The sequence below is a fragment of the Heterodontus francisci genome, chromosome 23 (genome assembly GCF_036365525.1).
Source record: "Heterodontus francisci isolate sHetFra1 chromosome 23, sHetFra1.hap1, whole genome shotgun sequence".
Lineage (NCBI taxonomy): Eukaryota > Metazoa > Chordata > Chondrichthyes > Heterodontiformes > Heterodontidae > Heterodontus > Heterodontus francisci.
In genome coordinates, this window is record NC_090393.1 from 33,602,759 (window position 1) to 33,627,090 (window position 24,332).

Below are 24,332 nucleotides of genomic sequence, written 5' to 3' on the forward strand. Positions count from 1 at the left end.
AATTCCTATCTCTGCATTCCTCTTGACTTGGTGAATAGTATACTATTGTTAAGTTTGCTAATTTGGACAATCTTAACACAAGCTTCCAAAAAAATGACATCAGAAATAGCTCAAACGTCTTTTATTCAGCCTTCACATTTTTGCATCAAAAATTTCCTTCTAGTTACAAAAATTAACCAATTTTTGACCTGAATTTTCAATCAAAATCAGGAGCGAAATGGCTTGTTGTGATTGGCTTCTGTCAATGTTAATCAAGAAGAATGTAATAAATCAGACATCAATTAGCTGGTTTTAAATCACTCGAAAAAACAAGTTTAGATATCTTTTCAAATTCGTAAGGGGGCGATTTGGGATAAATCCATTCCCCATTCAACTAATTGTTTTGCCACTTCCCTGCTTCCACTTACCATTTTAGCCTCGCTTTGTATTATTGTTCATCATGAAACTTTTTGGAGTTGGCTGCAACAGTCATTTTTTAATTCATTCATGGGATGTGGGCGTCGCTGGTCAGGCCAGCATTTATTGCCCATCCCCAATTGCCCTTGAGAAGGTGCTGGTGAGCTGCCTTCTTGAACCGCTGCAGTCCATGTGGGGTAAGTACACCCACAGTGCTGTTAGGAAGGGAGCTCCAGGATTTTGACCCAGCGACAGTGAAGGAAGGGCGATATTGTTCCAAGTCAGGATGGTGTGTGACTTGGAGGGGAACTTGCAGGTGGTGGTGTTCCCATGCATCTGCTGCCCTTGACCTTCTAGTTAGTAGAGGTCGCGGGTTTGGAAGGTGCTGTCTAAGGAGCCTTGGGTGCATTGCTGCAGTGCATCTTGTAGATGGTACACACTGCTGCCACTGTGCGCGGTGGTGGAGGAATGAATGTTTGTAGATGGGGTGCCAGTCAAGCAGGCTTCTTTGTCCTGGATGGTGTCAAGCTTCTTGAGTGTTGTTGGAGCTGCACCCATCCAGGCAAGTGGAGAGTATTCCATCACGCTCCTGACTTGTGCCTTGTAGATGGTGGACAGGCTTTGGGGAGTCAGGAGGTGAGTTACTCGCCTCAGGATTCCTAGTCTCTGACCTGCTCTTGTTGCCACGGTATTTATATGGCTACTCCAGTTCAGTTTCTGGTTAATGGTAGCCCCTTGGATGTTGATAGTGGGGGATTTAGCGATGTTAATGCCATTGAATGTGAAGGGGAGATGGTTAGATTCTCTCTTGTTGGAGATGGTCATTGCCTGGCACTTGTGTGGCGGGGATGTTACTTGCCACTTATCAGCCCAAGCCTGGATATTGTCCAGGTCTTGCTGCATTTCTACATGGACTGCTTCAGTATTTGAGGGGTCACAAATGGTGCTGAAGATTGTGCAATCATCAGCAAACATCCCCACTTCTGACCTTATGATTGAAGGAAGGTCATTGATGAAGCAGCTGAAGATGGTTGGGCCCAGGACACTACCCTGGGGAACTCTTGCAGTGATGTCCTGGAGCTCAGATGATTGACCTCCAACAACCACAGCCATCTTCCTTTGCACTAGGTATGACTCCAACCAGCAGATAGTTTTCCCCCTGATTCCCATTGACTGCAGTTTTGCTAGGGCTCCTTGATGCCATACTCGGTCAAAAGCTGCCTTGATGTCAAGGGCAGTCACTCTCACCTCACCTCTTGAGTTCAGCTCTTTTATCCATGATTGAACCAAGGCCGTAATGAGGTCAGGGGCTGAGTGGCCCTGCGGAACCCAAACTGAGCGTCACTGAACAGGTTATTGATAAGCAAGTGCCGCTTGATGGCACTGTTGATGCCACCTTCCATCACTTTACTGATGATTGAGAGTAGGCTGATGGAGCAGTAATTGGCCGGATTGAACTTGTCCTGCTTTTTGCGTACAGGACATACCTGAGCAATTTTCCACATTGCAGGGTAGATGCCAGTGTTGTAGCTGTACTGGAACAGCTTGGCTAGGAGCACGGCAAGTTCTGGAGCACAGGACTTCAGTACTATTGCTGGAATATTGTCAGGGCCCATAGCCTTTGCAGTGTTTAGTGCCTTCAGTCGTTTCTTGATCTTACGCGGAGTGAATCGAATTGGCTGAAGTCTGGCATCTGTGTTGGTAGGGACTTCAGGAGGAGGCCAAGATGGATCATCCACTCGGCACTTCTGGCTGAAGATTGTTGCAAATGTTTCAACCTTAGCTTTCGCACTGATGTGCTGGGCTCCTCCATCATTGATGATGGGGATATTTGTGGAGCCACCTCCTCCAGTTGTTTAATTGTCCACCACCATTCACGGCTGGATGTGGTAGGACTGCAGAGCTTAGATCTGATCCGTTGGTTGAGATTGCTTAGCTCTGTCTATTGCATGCTGCTTGCAGCGTTTGGCATGCAGGTAGTCCTGTGTTGTAGCTTCACCAGGTTGACACCTCATTTTGAGGTATACCTGGTGCTCCTTCTGGCATGCCCTCCTGCACTCTTCATTGAACCAAGGTTGATCTCCTGGCTTGATAGTAATGGTAGAGTGGGAGATATGCCAGGCCATGAGGTTACATATTGTGGTTGAGTACAATTCTGCTGCTGATGATTGCCCACAGCGCCTCATGATGCCCAGTTTTGCATTGCTAGATCTGTTCGAAATCTATCCCATTTAGCACGGTGGTAGTGCCACGCAACACGAAGGAGGGTATCCTCAATGTGAAGGCAGGACTTCGTCTCCACAACGACTGTGCTGTGGTCACTCCTACCAATACTGTCATGGACAGATGCATCTGCGGCAGGCAGATTGGTGAGGATGAGGTCAATTATGTTTTCCCCTCTTGTTGGTTCCCTCACCACCTGCCGCATACCCAGTCTAGCAGATATGTCCTTTAGGACTTGGCCAGCTCGGTCAGTAGTGGTGCTACCGAGCCACTCTTGGTGATGGACTTTGAAGTCCCCCACCCAGAGTACATTCTGTGCTCTTGCCACCCTCAGTGCTTCCTCCAAGTGCTGTTCAACATGGAGGAGTATTGACTCATCAGCCGAGGGAGAGCAGTAGGTGGTAATCAGCAGGAGGTTTCCTTGTCCATGTTTGATCTGATGCCATGAGACTTCATGGGGTCCAGAGTCGATGTTGAGGACTCCCAGGGCAACTCCCTCCCTACTGTATACCACTGTGCCGCCACCTGCCGGTGGGACAGGACATACCCGAGGATAGTGATGGCAGTGTCTGGGACATTGTCTGTTAGGTATGATTCCGTGAGTATGACTTTGTCAGGCTGTTGCTTGACTGGTCTGTGGGACAGCTCTCCCAACTTTGGCACAATCCCCCAGATGTTAGTAAGGAGGACTTTGCATGGTCGACAGGGCTGGGTTTGCCGTTGTCATTGCGAGTGCCTAGGTCGATGCCAGGTGGTCCTTCAGTTTCATTCCTTTTTATTGACTTCGTGGTGGTTAGGTACAACTGAGTGGCTTGCTAGACCATTTTGAGGGCATATAAGAGTCAACCACATTGCTGTAGGTCTGGAGTCACATGTAGGCCAGACCAGGTAAGGACGGCAGATTTCCTTCCCTAAAGGACATTAGTGAACCAGATGGGTTTTTACAACAATCGACAATGGTTTCATGGCCATCATTAGACTAGCTTTTTAATTCCAGATATATTAATTGAATTCAAATTCCACCTTCTGCTATGGTGGGATTTGAACCCATGTCCCCAGAGCAAACCCATGTCCCCAAACCTGCAGACAAGGGTGGTGCTGTTGTTGTATGGCGTACCGACCTCTACCTTGCAGAAGCTCAACGCCAACTCACAGACACCTCTTCCTACCTCCCTCTGGACCATGACCCCACCACCGAACATCAAGCCACCGTCCAAAGGACTGTCACTGACCTCATCTCCTCTGGAGATCTTCCCTCTACAGCTTCCAACCTCATAGTCCCGCAACCCCGGACAGCCCGCTTCTACCTCCTTCCCAAAATCCACAAACGGGACTGTCCCGGCAGACCCATTGTGTCAGCCTGCTCCTGCCCAACTGAACTTATTTCTTCCTATCTAGACTCTATCTTTTCTCCGCTGGTCCAGTCTCTTCCCACCTACATCCGTGACTCTTCTGACGCCCTACGTCATTTTGACAATTTCCAGTTTCCTGGTCCCAACCGCCTCCTCTTCACTATGGACGTCCAATCGCTCTACACCTCCATCCCCCACCAGGATGGTTTGAGGGCTCTCCGCTTCTTCCTGGAACAGAGGCCCAACCAGTCCCCATCCACCAACACCCTCCTCCGCCTGGCTGAACTTGTTCTCACATTGAACAACTTCTCCTTCAACTCCATGCATTTCCTTCAAGTAAAAGGTGTCGCTATGGGTACCCGCATGGGTCCTAGTTATGCCTGTCTTTTTGTGGGATATGTCGAGCATTCTTTGTTCCAGTCCTACTCAGGCCCCCTCCCCCAACTCTTTTTCCGGTACATTGATGACTGTATCGGTGCCGTTTCCTGCTCCCGCCCCGAACTAGAAAACTTTATCAACTTTGCTTCCAATTTCCACCCTTCTCTCACCTTTACATGGTCCATCTCTGACACTTCCCTTCCCTTCCTCGACTTCTCTGTCTCCATCTCTGGGGATAGGTTGTCTACCAATATCCATTATAAGCCCACTGACTCCCACAGCTACCTCGACTACACTTCTTCACACCCTACCTCCTGTAAGGACTCCATTCCATTCTCCCAGTTTCTCCGTCTCCGACGCATCTGCTCTGATGATGCTACCTTCCATGACGGTGCTTCTGATATGACCTCCTTTTTCCTCAACCGAGGATTTCCCCCCACTGTGGTTGACAGGGCCCTCAACCGTGTCCGACCCATTCCCCGCACCTCTACCCTCACCCCTTCCCCTCCCTCCCAGAACCGTGACAGGGTTCCCCTTGTCCTCACTTTTCATCCCACCAGCCTCCATATCCAAAGGATCATCCTCCGCCATTTTCGCCACCTCCAGCGTGATGCCACTACCAGTCGCATCTTCCCCTCCCTTCCCCTGTCAGCATTCCGAAGGGATCGTTCCCTCCGCGACACCCTGGTCCACTCCTCCATTACCCCCACCACCTCGTCCCCGTCCCAGGGCACCTTCCCTTGCAATCGCAGGAGGTGTAATACCTGCCCATTTACCTCCTCTCTCCTCACTATCCCAGGCCCCAAACACTCCTTTCAGGTGAAGCAGCGATTTACTTGTACTTCTTTCAATGTAGTATACTGTATTCGCTGCTCACAGTGTGGTCTCCTCTACATTGGGGAGACCAAGCGCAGACTGGGTGACCGCTTTGCGGAACATCTCCGCTCAGTCCGCAAGCAGGACCCTGAGCTTCCGGTTGCTTGCCATTTCAACACTCCCCCTTGCTCTCATGCTCACATCTCTGTCCTGGGATTGCTGCAGTGTTCCAGTGAACATCAACGCAAGCTCGAGGAACAGCATCTCATCTACCGATTAGGCACACTACAGCCTGCCGGACTGAACATTGAGTTCAATAATTTCAGAGCATGACAGCCCCCCACTTTACTTTCATTTTTAGTCATTTTTAGTTATTTTTTCTTCCTTTTTACATTTTTTACAATCTTTTTTTGCATTTATTTCATTTCATCTTAGTTTGTTCAGTTTGCTTACCCACTGTTTTTTTCAGGTTGTTTTTCTTCAGGTTTGCACTTGCTGATGTTCCTTATTCAGTATATTCACACCTAATCTGTACTAATGCTTTGTCTTTCAACACACCATTAACATATTGTTTGCCTTTGCTCCGTGACCTTTTGGTCAGCTATGTGGCCTGGTCCAATCTGCACCTTCTCCTTTGTTATCTCTTGCCCAACCCCCACCTCACTTGTTTATAATCTGTGACTTTTCTAATATTTGTCAGTTCCGAAGAAGGGTCACTGACCCGAAACGTTAACTCTGCTTCTCTTTCCACAGATGCTGCCAGACCTGCTGAGTGAATCCAGCATTTCTTGTTTTTGTTTCAGATTTCCAGCATCCGCAGTATTTTGCTTTTATTTTAGTGTTTAATTCACTGCCACTTCTCTTCCAGGAATGCCTACCTTGAAGAAGTTCTGCTCTTCTCTCCGACGGGATTTTCGTTTGTCTCTTTTACCTTGTTCACCTTCATTGCTTTCTATTTCCCTCCTGGTGTTTGATAAGGTATCTACCAAAACTCGTTTTCACAGCCACATCTCCTTCCTCAGTGCCTGTCTCCGGCTCCGACTGATTCCACGTGGATTCCAACTGCAGTTTCACCCATCATGCTTTGAAACCACCCAGGATCACAGGTATCTCCGAGAAATACAACGTTCCTCGGACTGCTACTCTCGCCGCATCCTGAGATCCACACTCAGTGCTATGCGCCGCCATATGCACACACTGGACCTCTCTCTCCAGCAGCACCGTCTCACCTTATCTCAAATCTGTTCTACTCCGCAGTTTCATCTCATCTTACGTCTCATCCGACGCATTAACAAAAAACTTTTTTTCTTCCTTTCAGGTGTTAAGGAACGCAAGCTCCAGCAGCTGATGGGGACTAATGCCCCTCCAGATCCTCCTTCCGCTTCACTTCCCTCTGACCCCACCCCTTCTGATCTGACCTCTTGCCGTGTATTCACTATACCCTCTGACCTCCCCCTCTCTGATGCTGAGCGTTCTGTACTCAGCAAAGGTCTCAGTTTTATCCCCTTACGCCCCCACCTCAATGAATTTCGCGCTCGGCATGACGTTGAGCTCTTCTTCCGTCGCCTCCGCCTCCGGGCTCACTTCTTCGACCAGGAGTCCTCCCCCCGACCAGCAGACCCATTCACCCGCCTCCAGCATTCTCCCTCTACCTGGACCCCTCACCCTGGCCTCTTACCCGCTCTTGATCTCTTCATTGAAAACTGTCGGCGAGACATTGGTCGTCTCAATTTCTCTGCCCCCCTCACTCACTCTAACCTGTCCCCCTCTGAACTTCAGGCACTCCGTTCTCTCAGGTCTAACCCCGACATGGTCATCAAACCTGCAGACAAGGGTGGTGCTGTTGTTGTATGGCGTACCGACCTCTACCTTGCAGAAGCTCAACGCCAACTCACAGACACCTCTTCCTACCTCCCTCTGGACCATGACCCCACCACCGAACATCAAGCCACCGCCCAAAGGACTGTCACTGACCTCATCTCCTCTGGAGATCTTCCCTCTACAGCTTCCAACCTCATAGTCCCGCAACCCCGGACAGCCCGCTTCTACCTCCTTCCCAAAATCCACAAACGGGACTGTCCCGGCAGACCCATTGTGTCAGCCTGCTCCTGCCCAACTGAACTTATTTCTTCCTATCTAGACTCTATCTTTTCTCCGCTGGTCCAGTCTCTTCCCACCTACATCCGTGACTCTTCTGACGCCCTACGTCATTTTGACAATTTCCAGTTTCCTGGTCCCAACCGCCTCCTCTTCACTATGGACGTCCAATCGCTCTACACCTCCATCCCCCACCAGGATGGTTTGAGGGCTCTCCGCTTCTTCCTGGAACAGAGGCCCAACCAGTCCCCATCCACCAACACCCTCCTCCGCCTGGCTGAACTTGTTCTCACATTGAACAACTTCTCCTTCAACTCCATGCATTTCCTTCAAGTAAAAGGTGTCGCTATGGGTACCCGCATGGGTCCTAGTTATGCCTGTCTTTTTGTGGGATATGTCGAGCATTCTTTGTTCCAGTCCTACTCAGGCCCCCTCCCCCAACTCTTTTTCCGGTACATTGATGACTGTATCGGTGCCGTTTCCTGCTCCCGCCCCGAACTAGAAAACTTTATCAACTTTGCTTCCAATTTCCACCCTTCTCTCACCTTTACATGGTCCATCTCTGACACTTCCCTTCCCTTCCTCGACTTCTCTGTCTCCATCTCTGGGGATAGGTTGTCTACCAATATCCATTATAAGCCCACTGACTCCCACAGCTACCTCGACTACACTTCTTCACACCCTACCTCCTGTAAGGACTCCATTCCATTCTCCCAGTTTCTCCGTCTCCGACGCATCTGCTCTGATGATGCTACCTTCCATGACGGTGCTTCTGATATGACCTCCTTTTTCCTCAACCGAGGATTTCCCCCCACTGTGGTTGACAGGGCCCTCAACCGTGTCCGACCCATTCCCCGCACCTCTACCCTCACCCCTTCCCCTCCCTCCCAGAACCGTGACAGGGTTCCCCTTGTCCTCACTTTTCATCCCACCAGCCTCCATATCCAAAGGATCATCCTCCGCCATTTTCGCCACCTCCAGCGTGATGCCACTACCAGTCGCATCTTCCCCTCCCTTCCCCTGTCAGCATTCCGAAGGGATCGTTCCCTCCGCGACACCCTGGTCCACTCCTCCATTACCCCCACCACCTCGTCCCCGTCCCAGGGCACCTTCCCTTGCAATCGCAGGAGGTGTAATACCTGCCCATTTACCTCCTCTCTCCTCACTATCCCAGGCCCCAAACACTCCTTTCAGGTGAAGCAGCGATTTACTTGTACTTCTTTCAATGTAGTATACTGTATTCGCTGCTCACAGTGTGGTCTCCTCTACATTGGGGAGACCAAGCGCAGACTGGGTGACCGCTTTGCGGAACATCTCCGCTCAGTCCGCAAGCAGGACCCTGAGCTTCCGGTTGCTTGCCATTTCAACACTCCCCCTTGCTCTCATGCTCACATCTCTGTCCTGGGATTGCTGCAGTGTTCCAGTGAACATCAACGCAAGCTCGAGGAACAGCATCTCATCTACCGATTAGGCACACTACAGCCTGCCGGACTGAACATTGAGTTCAATAATTTCAGAGCATGACAGCCCCCCACTTTACTTTCATTTTTAGTCATTTTTAGTTATTTTTTCTTCCTTTTTACATTTTTTACAATCTTTTTTTGCATTTATTTCATTTCATCTTAGTTTGTTCAGTTTGCTTACCCACTGTTTTTTTCAGGTTGTTTTTCTTCAGGTTTGCACTTGCTGATGTTCCTTATTCAGTATATTCACACCTAATCTGTACTAATGCTTTGTCTTTCAACACACCATTAACATATTGTTTGCCTTTGCTCCGTGACCTTTTGGTCAGCTATGTGGCCTGGTCCAATCTGCACCTTCTCCTTTGTTATCTCTTGCCCAACCCCCACCTCACTTGTTTATAATCTGTGACTTTTCTAATATTTGTCAGTTCCGAAGAAGGGTCACTGACCCGAAACGTTAACTCTGCTTCTCTTTCCACAGATGCTGCCAGACCTGCTGAGTGAATCCAGCATTTCTTGTTTTTGTTTCAGATTTCCAGCATCCGCAGTATTTTGCTTTTATTTTAGTGTTTAATTCACTGCCACTTCTCTTCCAGGAATGCCTACCTTGAAGAAGTTCTGCTCTTCTCTCCGACGGGATTTTCGTTTGTCTCTTTTACCTTGTTCACCTTCATTGCTTTCTATTTCCCTCCTGGTGTTTGATAAGGTATCTACCAAAACTCGTTTTCACAGCCACATCTCCTTCCTCAGTGCCTGTCTCCGGCTCCGACTGATTCCACGTGGATTCCAACTGCAGTTTCACCCATCATGCTTTGAAACCACCCAGGATCACAGGTATCTCCGAGAAATACAACGTTCCTCGGACTGCTACTCTCGCCGCATCCTGAGATCCACACTCAGTGCTATGCGCCGCCATATGCACACACTGGACCTCTCTCTCCAGCAGCACCGTCTCACCTTATCTCAAATCTGTTCTACTCCGCAGTTTCATCTCATCTTACGTCTCATCCGACGCATTAACAAAAAACTTTTTTTCTTCCTTTCAGGTGTTAAGGAACGCAAGCTCCAGCAGCTGATGGGGACTAATGCCCCTCCAGATCCTCCTTCCGCTTCACTTCCCTCTGACCCCACCCCTTCTGATCTGACCTCTTGCCGTGTATTCACTATACCCTCTGACCTCCCCCTCTCTGATGCTGAGCGTTCTGTACTCAGCAAAGGTCTCAGTTTTATCCCCTTACGCCCCCACCTCAATGAATTTCGCGCTCGGCATGACGTTGAGCTCTTCTTCCGTCGCCTCCGCCTCCGGGCTCACTTCTTCGACCAGGAGTCCTCCCCCCGACCAGCAGACCCATTCACCCGCCTCCAGCATTCTCCCTCTACCTGGACCCCTCACCCTGGCCTCTTACCCGCTCTTGATCTCTTCATTGAAAACTGTCGGCGAGACATTGGTCGTCTCAATTTCTCTGCCCCCCTCACTCACTCTAACCTGTCCCCCTCTGAACTTCAGGCACTCCGTTCTCTCAGGTCTAACCCCGACATGGTCATCAAACCTGCAGACAAGGGTGGTGCTGTTGTTGTATGGCGTACCGACCTCTACCTTGCAGAAGCTCAACGCCAACTCACAGACACCTCTTCCTACCTCCCTCTGGACCATGACCCCACCACCGAACATCAAGCCACCGTCCAAAGGACTGTCACTGACCTCATCTCCTCTGGAGATCTTCCCTCTACAGCTTCCAACCTCATAGTCCCGCAACCCCGGACAGCCCGCTTCTACCTCCTTCCCAAAATCCACAAACGGGACTGTCCCGGCAGACCCATTGTGTCAGCCTGCTCCTGCCCAACTGAACTTATTTCTTCCTATCTAGACTCTATCTTTTCTCCGCTGGTCCAGTCTCTTCCCACCTACATCCGTGACTCTTCTGACGCCCTACGTCATTTTGACAATTTCCAGTTTCCTGGTCCCAACCGCCTCCTCTTCACTATGGACGTCCAATCGCTCTACACCTCCATCCCCCACCAGGATGGTTTGAGGGCTCTCCGCTTCTTCCTGGAACAGAGGCCCAACCAGTCCCCATCCACCAACACCCTCCTCCGCCTGGCTGAACTTGTTCTCACATTGAACAACTTCTCCTTCAACTCCATGCATTTCCTTCAAGTAAAAGGTGTCGCTATGGGTACCCGCATGGGTCCTAGTTATGCCTGTCTTTTTGTGGGATATGTCGAGCATTCTTTGTTCCAGTCCTACTCAGGCCCCCTCCCCCAACTCTTTTTCCGGTACATTGATGACTGTATCGGTGCCGTTTCCTGCTCCCGCCCCGAACTAGAAAACTTTATCAACTTTGCTTCCAATTTCCACCCTTCTCTCACCTTTACATGGTCCATCTCTGACACTTCCCTTCCCTTCCTCGACTTCTCTGTCTCCATCTCTGGGGATAGGTTGTCTACCAATATCCATTATAAGCCCACTGACTCCCACAGCTACCTCGACTACACTTCTTCACACCCTACCTCCTGTAAGGACTCCATTCCATTCTCCCAGTTTCTCCGTCTCCGACGCATCTGCTCTGATGATGCTACCTTCCATGACGGTGCTTCTGATATGACCTCCTTTTTCCTCAACCGAGGATTTCCCCCCACTGTGGTTGACAGGGCCCTCAACCGTGTCCGACCCATTCCCCGCACCTCTACCCTCACCCCTTCCCCTCCCTCCCAGAACCGTGACAGGGTTCCCCTTGTCCTCACTTTTCATCCCACCAGCCTCCATATCCAAAGGATCATCCTCCGCCATTTTCGCCACCTCCAGCGTGATGCCACTACCAGTCGCATCTTCCCCTCCCTTCCCCTGTCAGCATTCCGAAGGGATCGTTCCCTCCGCGACACCCTGGTCCACTCCTCCATTACCCCCACCACCTCGTCCCCGTCCCAGGGCACCTTCCCTTGCAATCGCAGGAGGTGTAATACCTGCCCATTTACCTCCTCTCTCCTCACTATCCCAGGCCCCAAACACTCCTTTCAGGTGAAGCAGCGATTTACTTGTACTTCTTTCAATGTAGTATACTGTATTCGCTGCTCACAGTGTGGTCTCCTCTACATTGGGGAGACCAAGCGCAGACTGGGTGACCGCTTTGCGGAACATCTCCGCTCAGTCCGCAAGCAGGACCCTGAGCTTCCGGTTGCTTGCCATTTCAACACTCCCCCTTGCTCTCATGCTCACATCTCTGTCCTGGGATTGCTGCAGTGTTCCAGTGAACATCAACGCAAGCTCGAGGAACAGCATCTCATCTACCGATTAGGCACACTACAGCCTGCCGGACTGAACATTGAGTTCAATAATTTCAGAGCATGACAGCCCCCCACTTTACTTTCATTTTTAGTCATTTTTAGTTATTTTTTCTTCCTTTTTACATTTTTTACAATCTTTTTTTGCATTTATTTCATTTCATCTTAGTTTGTTCAGTTTGCTTACCCACTGTTTTTTTCAGGTTGTTTTTCTTCAGGTTTGCACTTGCTGATGTTCCTTATTCAGTATATTCACACCTAATCTGTACTAATGCTTTGTCTTTCAACACACCATTAACATATTGTTTGCCTTTGCTCCGTGACCTTTTGGTCAGCTATGTGGCCTGGTCCAATCTGCACCTTCTCCTTTGTTATCTCTTGCCCAACCCCCACCTCACTTGTTTATAATCTGTGACTTTTCTAATATTTGTCAGTTCCGAAGAAGGGTCACTGACCCGAAACGTTAACTCTGCTTCTCTTTCCACAGATGCTGCCAGACCTGCTGAGTGAATCCAGCATTTCTTGTTTTTGTCCCCAGAGCAATGTCTGGGTCTCTGGGTTACTAGTCCAGTGACAATACCACTACGCCACCGCCTCCCCCTAACGTCTAATAACAGCTTTCCTGTTGTTACGACTGAGGTGAGAGGAGTGCACTGTCTCTTTCTAGTTCCACTTCTCCATGGGTCACAACATGTATTTAAATGTTTACCCAGGTACCGATACGGCCAATTATATACTCTATTTTTATTTCTGAATGACATCCATGAACCAGGTTTCTTTAATAAACAAGAGAATTATTAATTTATTATTCAACCAAAACTTAGTCAGTAAAGATGCAAAGCATTAACACACATATTGAAATATGTAAGTTCCCTTTCTAAATTAGCTGTACACACACACTAGTTTAAAAAAAAGTTTTCTCTGCAGAGATCTGCACAGTGGCGCAGTGGTTAGCACCGCAGCCTCACAGCTCCAGCGACCCGGGTTTAATTCTGGGTACTGCCTGTGTGGAGTTTGCACGTTCTCCCTGTGTCTGCGCGGGTTTCCTCCGGGTGCTCCGGTTTCCTCCCACAAGCCAAAAGACTTGCAGGTTGGTAGGTAAATTGGCCATTATAAATTGCCACTAGTATAGGTAGGTGGTAGGGAAATATAGGGACAGGTGGGAATGTGGTAGGAATATGGGATTAGTGTAGGATTAGTATAAATGGGTGGTTGATCGTTGGCACAGACTCGGTGGGCCGAAGGGCCTGTTTCAGTGCTGTATATCTAAAACTAAAAACTAAAACTAAGATCTCTTTACAAAAAAGACAACAAAAAAACTTTGGCCAAATACTAGTTAATTCTTGAAGGAAAAGGAGAAGATATGGAATGATATCAATTGGCCCTTTATTCTGCCGTCCCAATTACGAGCAGTTCTATTCAGGCGATGTTGAGCATTAGTCTGGCAGGCTTTTCAGGAGAAATGTGGCATCAGTGGTTTCAGCTATCGCACTCAATTCTCAGAGAGGTGGAAAAAGGATGAGCTGGTAGTTTCTTTCTTAGCAGGCTGACCCCCCAGCAGACTCAAAACAATCCAAATCGAAACCAACTGTTGACCACCATAAATCTTGGTACTCACTTCTCCGTAAACAACTCCCCATAGTCACCAAGGCTCCTGTTGTTTACTTAGCTGAAGACATGTGACTTCCAGTAAGTCTGTTTCTAAACCAAGTCCCAAAGTCCTTCTAGTGAACCTTTATAAAAAAAAACAACATCCAGCATCTATGGAATCTCTTCAGTCCCAAATGAATCCATCTCCACAATTTTCAAACACGAGTACTCAAGAAAAATCTTTACAAATGGAAGCACTTTCATAACACTGTCCAAGTGTAAATGGCATATACTTTGCTTGCTTTAATCCCTAATAAATTTGTTGTGCTTGCTTACACATATCTTGGGCTCAATGCCACTGTGATCTTTCTCCTGAGAGGAACACCTATAGCTTGAGGATTGAGTAGAAGGCTGTTGCATACCATTCAGTGCTGCCCTATTGTAATCAATTAGTCTTTTAATGTTACATTTACACACTACCTATAGGCACGGTACCTTTTTGGAATCTTAAGACCATACACCATTTTGAATATTGCTAAATAACTTGGTTTAAAATTTGGTAATATTTCTGGACCTATGCTTGTTAGCACCAAAATATCTTAGTTATTATTAAGACAAGTTTGGTATGTCTGTAATAAAAATAATTCCCTTTTTCAATCATTACAGAAGGAGCAGTACATTGGTTCAGCAGTTCTGTTTTACTTTTCAATAGTTCTAAGTCTTGCTATTTCAGGCAGTTGCTATTGTTGGTGCTCAACTGGCTGATTTGCTTCACGAAGAACAACTAAAACAGAAGTTCAGTTCCTTGATTGTTGACACGGAGTGGGATCTGAAGCTCAGTAAACTTGGTGTAAGTAACTTCAGTAAAACATTTTTTAACATTGGAACTGATGAAATTTTAAATCAAATAATGAAGGCCATGAACTTGGTACTAAACTCCTTTAAGATGTTTCACTTGTCCTAATACGTCATTACGTGGCTCAGTGTCAAATTTTGTCTGATAACGCTTCTGTGAAGTGTCTTGGAACATCTTACTCCGTAAGAGATGCTATATAAATGCAAGTTGTTGTAAACTTTCCAAGTGATCCTCACATTAACTGTCTGCATTTATTAACATTAGAGACCCCTTTTGTGTGATTACCTATTGATGGAATTATTCAGAGCGCAGATTTCAAAAGAACAATTTTCCTTTTGTTCAAAACTCATCTTTCCATTTGCTACACCTCATGTCCAGTTCAACTTGCATGCATAAAATTGTTGAATTGTTTCAATGGCTTAGTGATTTGTGCTAGTAAGTACAAGTCAATGAATTAGCCAACATTTGAGCGTATGAAGTAGCATGGCTGTACATTATAGTATGATGTAGTCAACCACATGGAACTGACAGGTAAAAATCAAGCCCTCTGCCTCCAAATGGGGCACACTGCATTGACCTGGGACCCTTCCTATTCCTCGTCTACATGCTGCCCCCGGCAACACCTTCAAAAGGCTTGACAACAGATTCCGCATGGATTTGGAAACACCCAGTTCTACCTCTCTACCACACATCTCAACCCCCGTCCCTTTTCTCTTTGTTGTTAGCCTGCTTGTCCGACATCCAAAAATTGTAAATATTGCTCCATTATTTGAGGGAGAGAGAAACATAGTCATCAGTTTAACATCAGATGTGGGGAACTTACTGGAGTCATCAGAGATAGTGGCTGAGCATTTGGACAAATATGAGCTGATCATCGAGTCTGCATGGATTTGTGAAGAGTAGGTCATGTCTATCTAATCTAGTTGAAATTTTTGAGGATGTCACCACCATGATGAATGGAATGCCAATGAAAGTTGTCTCTGGACTTCCAAAAGGATTATGATAAGATTCTCTATGGGAGATTATTTGCAAAAAAAGTGCACATGGGTTGCTAATTGTCTGGGAAGTAGGAGATGGAGAGACTCCTACTTCCTAAGGGAATGTTTTCTGATTGTCATGATTTGATGAATGGTGGACCTGTACTGGGGCCTCAACTCTTCACCATATACATTAATGATTTGGATAAAGGAATAGAGTTGCATCCTATGCTTGCAGATTATACTAAATTAGGAGGCACAGTAAACAGTGCAGCTGGAAGTGGGATTTACAAATGGACAGAGACAGATTAAGTGAGTTGACAAAACTGGTAAATGTACTTCAGTGTGGAAAAGTGAGTTGGATGCAGGAAAGACAAATCAGAATAATTTGTTAATGGTGAGAGACTTGAGCTGTGGAGGAGCACAGAAATTTAGGTGTCCGTGTAGACAAATCACTAAAAGCTAGTGCACAAATACAAAGAATGATCAAAAAAACGAATAGAATGTTGGTCTTTTAAAGGGGCTGAAATACATAGTAACCAACTGACGCTTCAGTTGTACAGAGCCTTGTTCAGTCGCAATCTGGAGTATTTCAGTTTTGAGCAAAACATCTCTGGCAGTGAGTACAGTACAGATTCACCATAATGATATCTGAGCTTAAAAGGTTAAAATTAGAACAAATTTAGAAGATTGAGGGGTGATCAAATTGCAGTCTTTAAAATGATAAGAGATTTGACATGGTAGATACAGAACTTCAGGGAATCCAGAACAAGGAGGCACAATCTTAAAATTAGAGTTAGGCCATTCAGGGGTGAAATCAGGGAGCACTTTTTCTCACACACAGCAGCAACTCACTAAGGTCGCTTCCAATAGCGCAACCTTTCCTGCCTACCATCACCTCCAAATTTCTCCCCCAAATCAAACACCACCCTAAATTGCGCATATTATCATTGCTGTATCAAAATCCTGGAATTCCAGACCTAACACCCTTGGGGTACTGCAGAAGAACTGCAGCAGTTCAAGGAAATGACCCAATGACCCATCACTATCACCTTGGAGAAACTAGGGATCGTCAATAAATGAAGCCTAGCCTTGCCAGTGTTGCCCATATCCCAGGAACAAATTAAAATGCAAAAGAAAAAATTACAATGCAAGTTTAGTGACAGCAGAAAACAGTTTCCACTTCTTATGAATGCTAAACTTCTGCTGAATAACCTGACAAGTGAAGTGTAGCTGGACTGCCTCCTTCATGTTGGGCTCTGCCTCTACATTTAAGCTGTTTCACTCTTCACTGATCATGCAATGGAGTTGGTATTTAAATACACAAGCAGTTCGTCACACTTATCAAGTTTTCAGTTACTTCCTCAGCCTCCTGCAAATGTTTTTTTTTGGTGGTTTATTGCTTAATTGGTCTTTCTAGATCTCATTCCAGTCAACGTTTAGAGAGAATCCAGCAAAGAAAAAGGAATGTGTCCTTATTTTGGTGCAAAATCCGAATGTGAACTCCGAACTAATAATGCAGTATTGCAGGTAACAAAGATTCACTAAGCAGTTCAAAATACAAATCAAAACAATAAAGAAATCAGGTTAACCTGGAAATTAGAATTTCTATGATTCCTTTAACTAGTAGTTCAACTATTTTTTATTTTTATTTTATTTATTTATATTTAGAGATACAGCACTGAAACAGGCCCTTCGGCCCACCGAGTCTGTGCCGACCATCAACCACCCATTTATACTAATCCTACACTAATCCCATATTCCTACCACATCCCCACCTGTCCCTATATTCTCCTACCACCTACCTATACTAGGGGCAATTTATAATGGCCAATTTACCTATCAACCTGAAAGTCTTTTGTGGTGGGAGGAAACCGGAGCACCCGGCGAAAACCCACGCAGACACAGGGAGAACTTGCAAACTCCACACAGGCAGTACCCAGAATTGAACCTGGTCGCTGGAGCTGTGAGACTGCAGTGCTAACCACTATGTTGGAATGAAACTGCATTATGCATTATTGTGCATAAATTAATCAATTTATTGCTAGTAGAGACTTGTTTCCAAAGCTTTTCGTCTTGCACTCATCAGGACAATCCGCAAGATTACCAATGTAAGGGAAAACATTGCGCATACTGGAAGCTATATATATTAATACACAGGGCCCTGTTCTTTGCAGGCAGAAGGAACATGTACAACATTGCAAACAAAAACAAGAAATGCTGGAAATACCCAGCAGGTCTGGCAGCATCTGTGGAAAGAGAAGCAGAGTTAACATTTCGGGTCAGTGACCCTTCTTCGAAACCCGAAGAAGGGTCACTGACCCGAAACGTTAACTCTGCTTCTCTTTCCACAGATGCTGCCAGACCTGCTGGGTATTTCCGGCATTTCTTGTTTTTGTTTCAGATTTCCAGCATCCGCAGTATTTTGCTTTTATTTTATGTACAACATTGCGCCTGTTTCAGCTAAACAAAATACGCGACAGCCATTTACTGGTTCATTTCTCAGGGCAATGCCTTGACCCATCAGAGTCAAGTTGCCTGTTTTAAATTTCAAACAAAGCTTGGCAGTTAACTGTCAGTCACCGTAAACTGGTGCATTCTCCATGGCAACACCTCCACCAATCAGAGTTCACTTGCCAACCAATCAACACTCTCTTCTCATAAGGTCTATATTTGTTGTTTTCCTTACATTGGTAAGCAATACTCAAGTTCTGCACTACCAAACGACTATTTATTGCTAGTAGTTGTGTTTAATGCTAGGCATACTTGGAAGTCTTTATTACTCATCTTTTAGATATTACCCAAACTGTATGGCTACTTAGTTTGAAACTTGGTTCTGTTGAATTCCCTAATGCTTTTCTTTCAGTGCTTTTGGACTGAACAGTGATGTTGCACTACAGATGTATGTAGAGACATTGCTTCTGCGAGGTATAAATGGCCATCGTGGTGAAGGAGAGCCTGGTCTCATAAAGCAATCTCATGCTGAACTTTTGGAAAGAGCTACTGAAGTCTTGCCTATATTAAAAAGTAAAACGGACCTGGTGATTAGTTTGAGTGGTACTTTACACAAGGTAATAAACTCAATTTTTAAACTAATTTAGTCTAGCATTTATGCCTTACTTTTAAAGCAGTAATTGAAAAAATGTCTGGTAGATGATTCAGCAGGAATGGCATACTGGATGAATTTTACTGTATAGCATATTTTTGAGATATATTTGATAATTATGGCCCTTGTTTCTACCAATAATCTGCATTTTATTCTGAAGATAGGGGTCCCAGCGGCAGGCTGGAAGACGAGCGGGAGACCATGCCTCAGCCCTTCGTCAGACCCCAAAGCCATTCCATGGTGTCCCCGCCGTTCTTTAAGAAGCGAGCTCCCGCCTCAGGAGCTGTCAGCCAATCGGAAGGCCAGCAGCTCTGCAGTACCAGCAGCACCACTGGAAGCAGTGGCGACTGCTGGAGGCCCTGCAGCATCAAGGAGAGAGAAGACCCTGGGAAGGGTGAGTGGGCTGAGAATCACAGAGGCTATTCAGGTAGGCCACAGCAAAGGGGTGGGGTGGTAGGGTGCCGATTGCTGTGGTGGGGGGTGGTGGTGCCTCCCGGGGGCCCTGGATTGCCCCCAAAGGAGGCCGCCAGGCATTACCTAGCAGAATCTCCCCGCAGCGGCGAGCCCCTCCTAAAGGCCTGCTACCCGAACTCGACAGGACCTGACGACGTGTCGGGTTCGGGTCGGGTGGGTTGCACTTCCAGGTCCGGCATTCAGGCTCGGGTCGGACCGGGTTGGACGCACTCTATCACAGGTAAGTGGCTCCAATGTTAATTTAATTTTTGGACTATGAAGGTGGTTTTGTTACAGTTATTTTAAGCTTGTGCAGATCAGCAACAAAGTGAAAAACGGAAGGTAAGTTAACTGATGGTCGGGTCGGGCGCAGGAAAACATGGAAGGACTCGGGCCGAGTTGGGCTTGGGTCGGATGTGGTTCTGTCGGGCTCGGTTCTAGTTTTTTTTTTTTTTGCAGACCCAAGCAGACTTTTAGCCCCTCTGTCCTCCACAAAATTGAGGTGGAGGCGGGGTGGGACGGCTGGCCTCCCAGCACTGAACAAAATGGCAGGGGGCATTGTGAATGGTGCCCTCTGCCATTTTGCTTGCCCTCTCCCCGTCTCCAAGGGCACAATAAAATTCTGCTCAGAAGATTTAAAGAATACTCCAAGAGGAGATCCTCTGGTTCCCTTATCGTTAAACATTTCCCTGACACATGCACGCCTCTTGATTGGCTCTTTTCTTGTTCAAGGTTTCAATTTTACCGTGGAACCATAGAGCTTTACAGTGTTATGAAAGTACTTCCAATATTTGTTAAATGTTGAGGACTTGTGGTTTAAAACTGAAAAAAGGATTCCATAGATGCTGGACTTTGTGTTTTTTTTTCAAAAAAGAGGTCATCGTAAGGTCTTTTGGACTTGGTTTGCAAACAACATGTACTGGAAGTCACCTGTCTTCAGATAAATACCCAGCAGGAGTTTTTTGACTTGGAGGAAATATTTGACTTAAGTGAAAAGGCAGTATGTGCATGGTTCCAGGGAGAAGGCAGGGGAATGGAACTGAGGAAGTTGCTCTTTCAGAGAGCCGGTGAGGACACGATGCGCCAGATGGCCTCCTGCGCTGTAACGATTCTGTGACTGTGGGAGATGTTTACATAGAAGTGACAGGTCAAGATTTATAGGGGTCAGGTGGCTTGACTCTTGAGATTGTTTTTGGTTTCACTTTGGACAGTCAGTTGGAGTTTTATAAATCAACCTGAAGGACAAAACCCCAGCTCAGCCTGTTCCATCTCTGAAAAGCCTGCCAGTTTTCCCATATCTTTGAGAAGCTCTTCGAAGCGCGTGTAAGAAATAGAGTTATTGATGCTACATTAGTCCCGAAAGGCCTGCTTGAAACCCCTGTTGCCACATTTCTCCTGAGATGTTCGAAAAACCTGCCGGATAAATCCTCGACGCCGCCTGAACAAATTGCTCCAGAGAAAGATCCCAGTGACAGCTGTCTATGCGTATTTGGGACGCCAAACGAACAAAAAGACAACTGACATCTTTCCATATCCTCTCCTTATTTTTCCTGCAAGAATTTGTAAGTATTTGGCCAAAGTATTCTTGTAGCAGAGCTCTAAAAAGAAAATCTGTTTTTTCCGGTTAACTGGTAGGTGTGTGTCTGTATATGAGGGGCTAAGGTAAACGGCTACTTTCATATTTCAATCTGTGTTAATGCTTCGGTACTGATTAAGTTTTGTTTTATAATAAACTGATAATTTTGTTGTTTATCAAAGAAACCTGGTTGGTGTATTTTATTTTGGGATAACCGTATTGGTAACTGGGTAAACATTTAAATATATGTTGTGATCTGTGGAAAAGTGGAACTAGAAAAGACAGTGCGCTCCTCCCACCTCAGTTATAACAGTACCGAAAAAGACGATTTTGTCCATTATGTGTGTGCTAGCTCTTTACTCTCTTCCCATAGCCCTGTATCTTCCCCAGCTTCAAATATTTATTCACTTTTCCCATAGAAAATGCAATGGTCTCTGCCTCAATCACTCCCAGCGGCAAAGCGTTAATGTTCCAACAACTCATTGGTCAAGATATTTCTCTCGACTTCTTCGCTGTCCCTCTTGGTGCCAGCTTTAAATTCATCACTTCCTTAACAACACTGCCAACACACATCCTCCCATCATTAACTCCCCATCCAAAGGAAATAGTAATTCCTTGTTCAACTTATGAAATTCCTTCATAATTCTTAAAAGCTTCTCTTGAACTTCCTCTGGCTTTCTCTGATTCTGTGGAAATAGTCCTAGTATCTCAAGTCTGTCCTCAGAACTACAATTTTCCATCCCAGGCATCATCCTGATAAATGTACGCTGTGCGTTCTCTAACTTTTTAATGTTCTTTCTGTGATGGAATGCCCAAACTGTACACTGTATTGTAACTGTGGCCTAAAGTTAGGCATTGAAACATGATGCGTCTTTGCGCAGCCCAGCTCTCCAATGCTTCTGCTGAAAACTAGTTGAGAGATATGAGTAGCTGAGGATAAGTTGAGACAAATCATGTTATCTGTGAAACTTGCTGGTGATGGTTTCTCCATTTAGGTCACCATCTTCAGAGGTTTTAAGTAAGGGGTTGTATTTTTCCGACCACCGTGTAAGGCCAAACTCTTCGTAGGATCTAACCCTGCTTTATGTTTTTAAAAGTGAATAATTTATGATATATTTAGTTGAATACTAAAATATGCTTTTTCCCTTAATTTTAAGATGGATCCATATAACTATGAAATCATTGAAAGTGCCCTAAAGATTATAAGATTGGCAAATGAAACCACTATGAATTATAACTTGGATCAGGTAGGAACAATGGATCTGGAGGATAAAAATGGTTGCCAGCTGTGTTTAAATTGGGCTTTTAGGAGAAGAGTGAGGGTTTTCAAGTGAACTTTTAAAGGGTGAACAAAAGTTTTGGGGCATGGGATATGTATGGAGATAATTTTTGATTTAATAAAAAAACACCTTGACACTTTTTGAGTTGTTCAAAGTTATTATTGTAGTGAAGTTACTCCTGACATTTTGAGTAAATTTACTTGTATATAGAAGTATATTGTTGGGCCAGGAAGACTGGAATTGCTTGAGCCTCTCACCAGTCCAAGAAATTAGCTACCACAATGTTGCTCCAAATATATACTTACATTTAATGAATAAAAGTTTTATGTTAAACCAAATTTTGTTTTAATAGGCTTTAAGTCTTTTGCAACATTTGTACTCCTACAAACGAATATCACCACCTGGGAACTTGGAACTTCAATATCTCCAGAAACATTCAATTGACCTTTCACCGATGGCTGAGAGCAGATTGCCATTCCACCTACTGTTCTTTGAAACCACTCAAAGGTTTTGGAATATAATATGTAAGTTTTTAAATTTGGAACTTGAGCTTGTTAAATGGTGTGCAGAGCCATCAATTTTTAAAAATATAACCTCCATTAACTCACAAGTAATAGCAATGCAACAAGAGATTTGCGGTTAAATAAAAATTTGTATTTGATGTCTTTTTTTTTGATGTCAGTAAAGTCAAAAGTGTATGGGTTGGGGTGGGGGTGTGGTGTTTGAAAGCATACTAATGGTAATCAGTGATTTTTTTATATTTTAAAAATAAGTGAGTTTACATTGTACATAATTTACAGATAGGTCATATTGTGGTTTATTTTAAAGTGGAAGGAGGTAAAAGGAGGATAAACATCTGCATGTAAACCACTAATAAAAGGATCACAACTACTGTATGTAAAGGGCAGGTTGCACTTTATGGACAGCACAACATAGTGCCAATTTATTGCAGCATTCCTCTTCAATAAGCACAGCAAATTTTTATTCAAGAATGTTTGCTAAAATGATGTGTGGAGAATGAGTAAAGTGTCAGTTGTGGCAGCACTAGGCATGTCAAACACAACTTCAGATTGCGCGAATATTCAGAGTCATTAACAGCACAGAAGAAGGCCATTCAGCCCATTGAGTTCGTGCTGGCTCTCTGCAGAGCTACGCAGTCAGCCACACTCTTTGGCACGGTCCCGGTAGCCCTGAAAGTCTGTTTTTCTCAGGTGGCCGTCCAACTTCCTCTTAAAGTCATTGATCATCTCCGCTTCCACCACCCTTGTGGGCAGCGAGTTCCAGGTTATTACTGCCCGCTGCATAAAAAAGTTCTTCCTCATATTCCCCCTACATCTTTTGCCCAAAACTTTCAATCATTGTCACCTGGTACTTGTACCGTTTGTTAATGGGAACAGCTTTTCTGTGTCTAACTTATCTAAGCCTGTCCTAATCTTGAACACCTCTATCAAGTCTTCCCTCAATCTCTGTTTGTTCTAAGGAGATCTAACCCTGTAACTAAAATCCTCCATCCCTGGAACCATTCTAGTAAATCTCCTCTGCACCCTCTCAAGGACCCTCATATTCTTCCTGTAGTATGGTGACCAGAACTGGCGCTTAACCAGAGCTTTATATAGGTTCAGCATAACTTCCCTGCTTTTATACTCGATGTCTCTATTTATGAAGCCCAAGAACCCATATGTTTTACTAACCACTCACTCAATATGTCCTGCCACCTTCAAAGATCGATGCACATGCACCCCGAAGTCCCTCTATCCCTGCACACTCTTTAGAACTGTGCCATTAAGTATATATTGCCTCTCCCTATTCCTTTTGCCAAAATGCATCACTTCCCACTTGTCAGTATTAAATTCCATCTGCCACCTCTCTGCCCATTCTGCTAGCCTATCTATGTCCTTTTAAAGACTGTTTATAACATCCTCACTGTTTGCCACACCTCCAAGTTTGATGTCGGCAGCAAATTTTGAGATGAATAAGAGCAATGAGCGATTTACATATAAATCCCTGTATTGCTTTAAATATTTTGCTTATACATCGACGGGTCAGAGCTTATTTTTTTGTGGGTCACCAAACCTGAACCAAGGTGTTTTGAATGCAGAATTCCTGATGAAGACTAGCTATGTTTTTCTTTCATTAATTTCATTTAAGCGAACCAGTGTAGATAGTGTTGTATATTAATTTCTGCACAGCTCCATCAAGTGGCAAGTGTTGAGTACTGCACAGCAAGGCTTGAGAACTTTCTAATTATAACTGAATTTCAGAGGAGGGTATTTTTACTTCAAAACAAAATTCACATTTCTGAATACAGAGTATCTATCCTATTTATATACGCAATTAAAGTTGAGCTATTTCACACTAAGGAGCTTCAGAAAATATGATTGATCGGATTTCATGGAATCTCAGTACAAAAGGAAGCCTTTCAGCCCATTGTGTCTATGCCAGCTGTCTGTACCATCACCTGACTCCACCTGCCTCAGCTCATCTGCT

The 24,332-nt window shown here is 45.4% G+C and overlaps 1 protein-coding gene across 2 annotated transcripts in view; it reads left to right on the forward strand.

Annotated features, from left to right (window-relative positions):
* kntc1 (kinetochore associated 1) overlaps positions 1 to 24,332 on the forward strand; it is a 154,493-nt gene that overhangs the window by 86,636 nt on the left and 43,525 nt on the right. For both annotated transcript variants that reach the window (XM_068055050.1, XM_068055051.1), the window contains exons 42-46: positions 14,331 to 14,447; positions 16,851 to 16,960; positions 18,297 to 18,501; positions 21,723 to 21,812; positions 22,198 to 22,369. In XM_068055050.1, the coding sequence (XP_067911151.1) occupies positions 14,331 to 14,447; positions 16,851 to 16,960; positions 18,297 to 18,501; positions 21,723 to 21,812; positions 22,198 to 22,369 (694 nt within the window). The remainder of the gene's footprint in view (positions 1 to 14,330; positions 14,448 to 16,850; positions 16,961 to 18,296; positions 18,502 to 21,722; positions 21,813 to 22,197; positions 22,370 to 24,332) is intronic.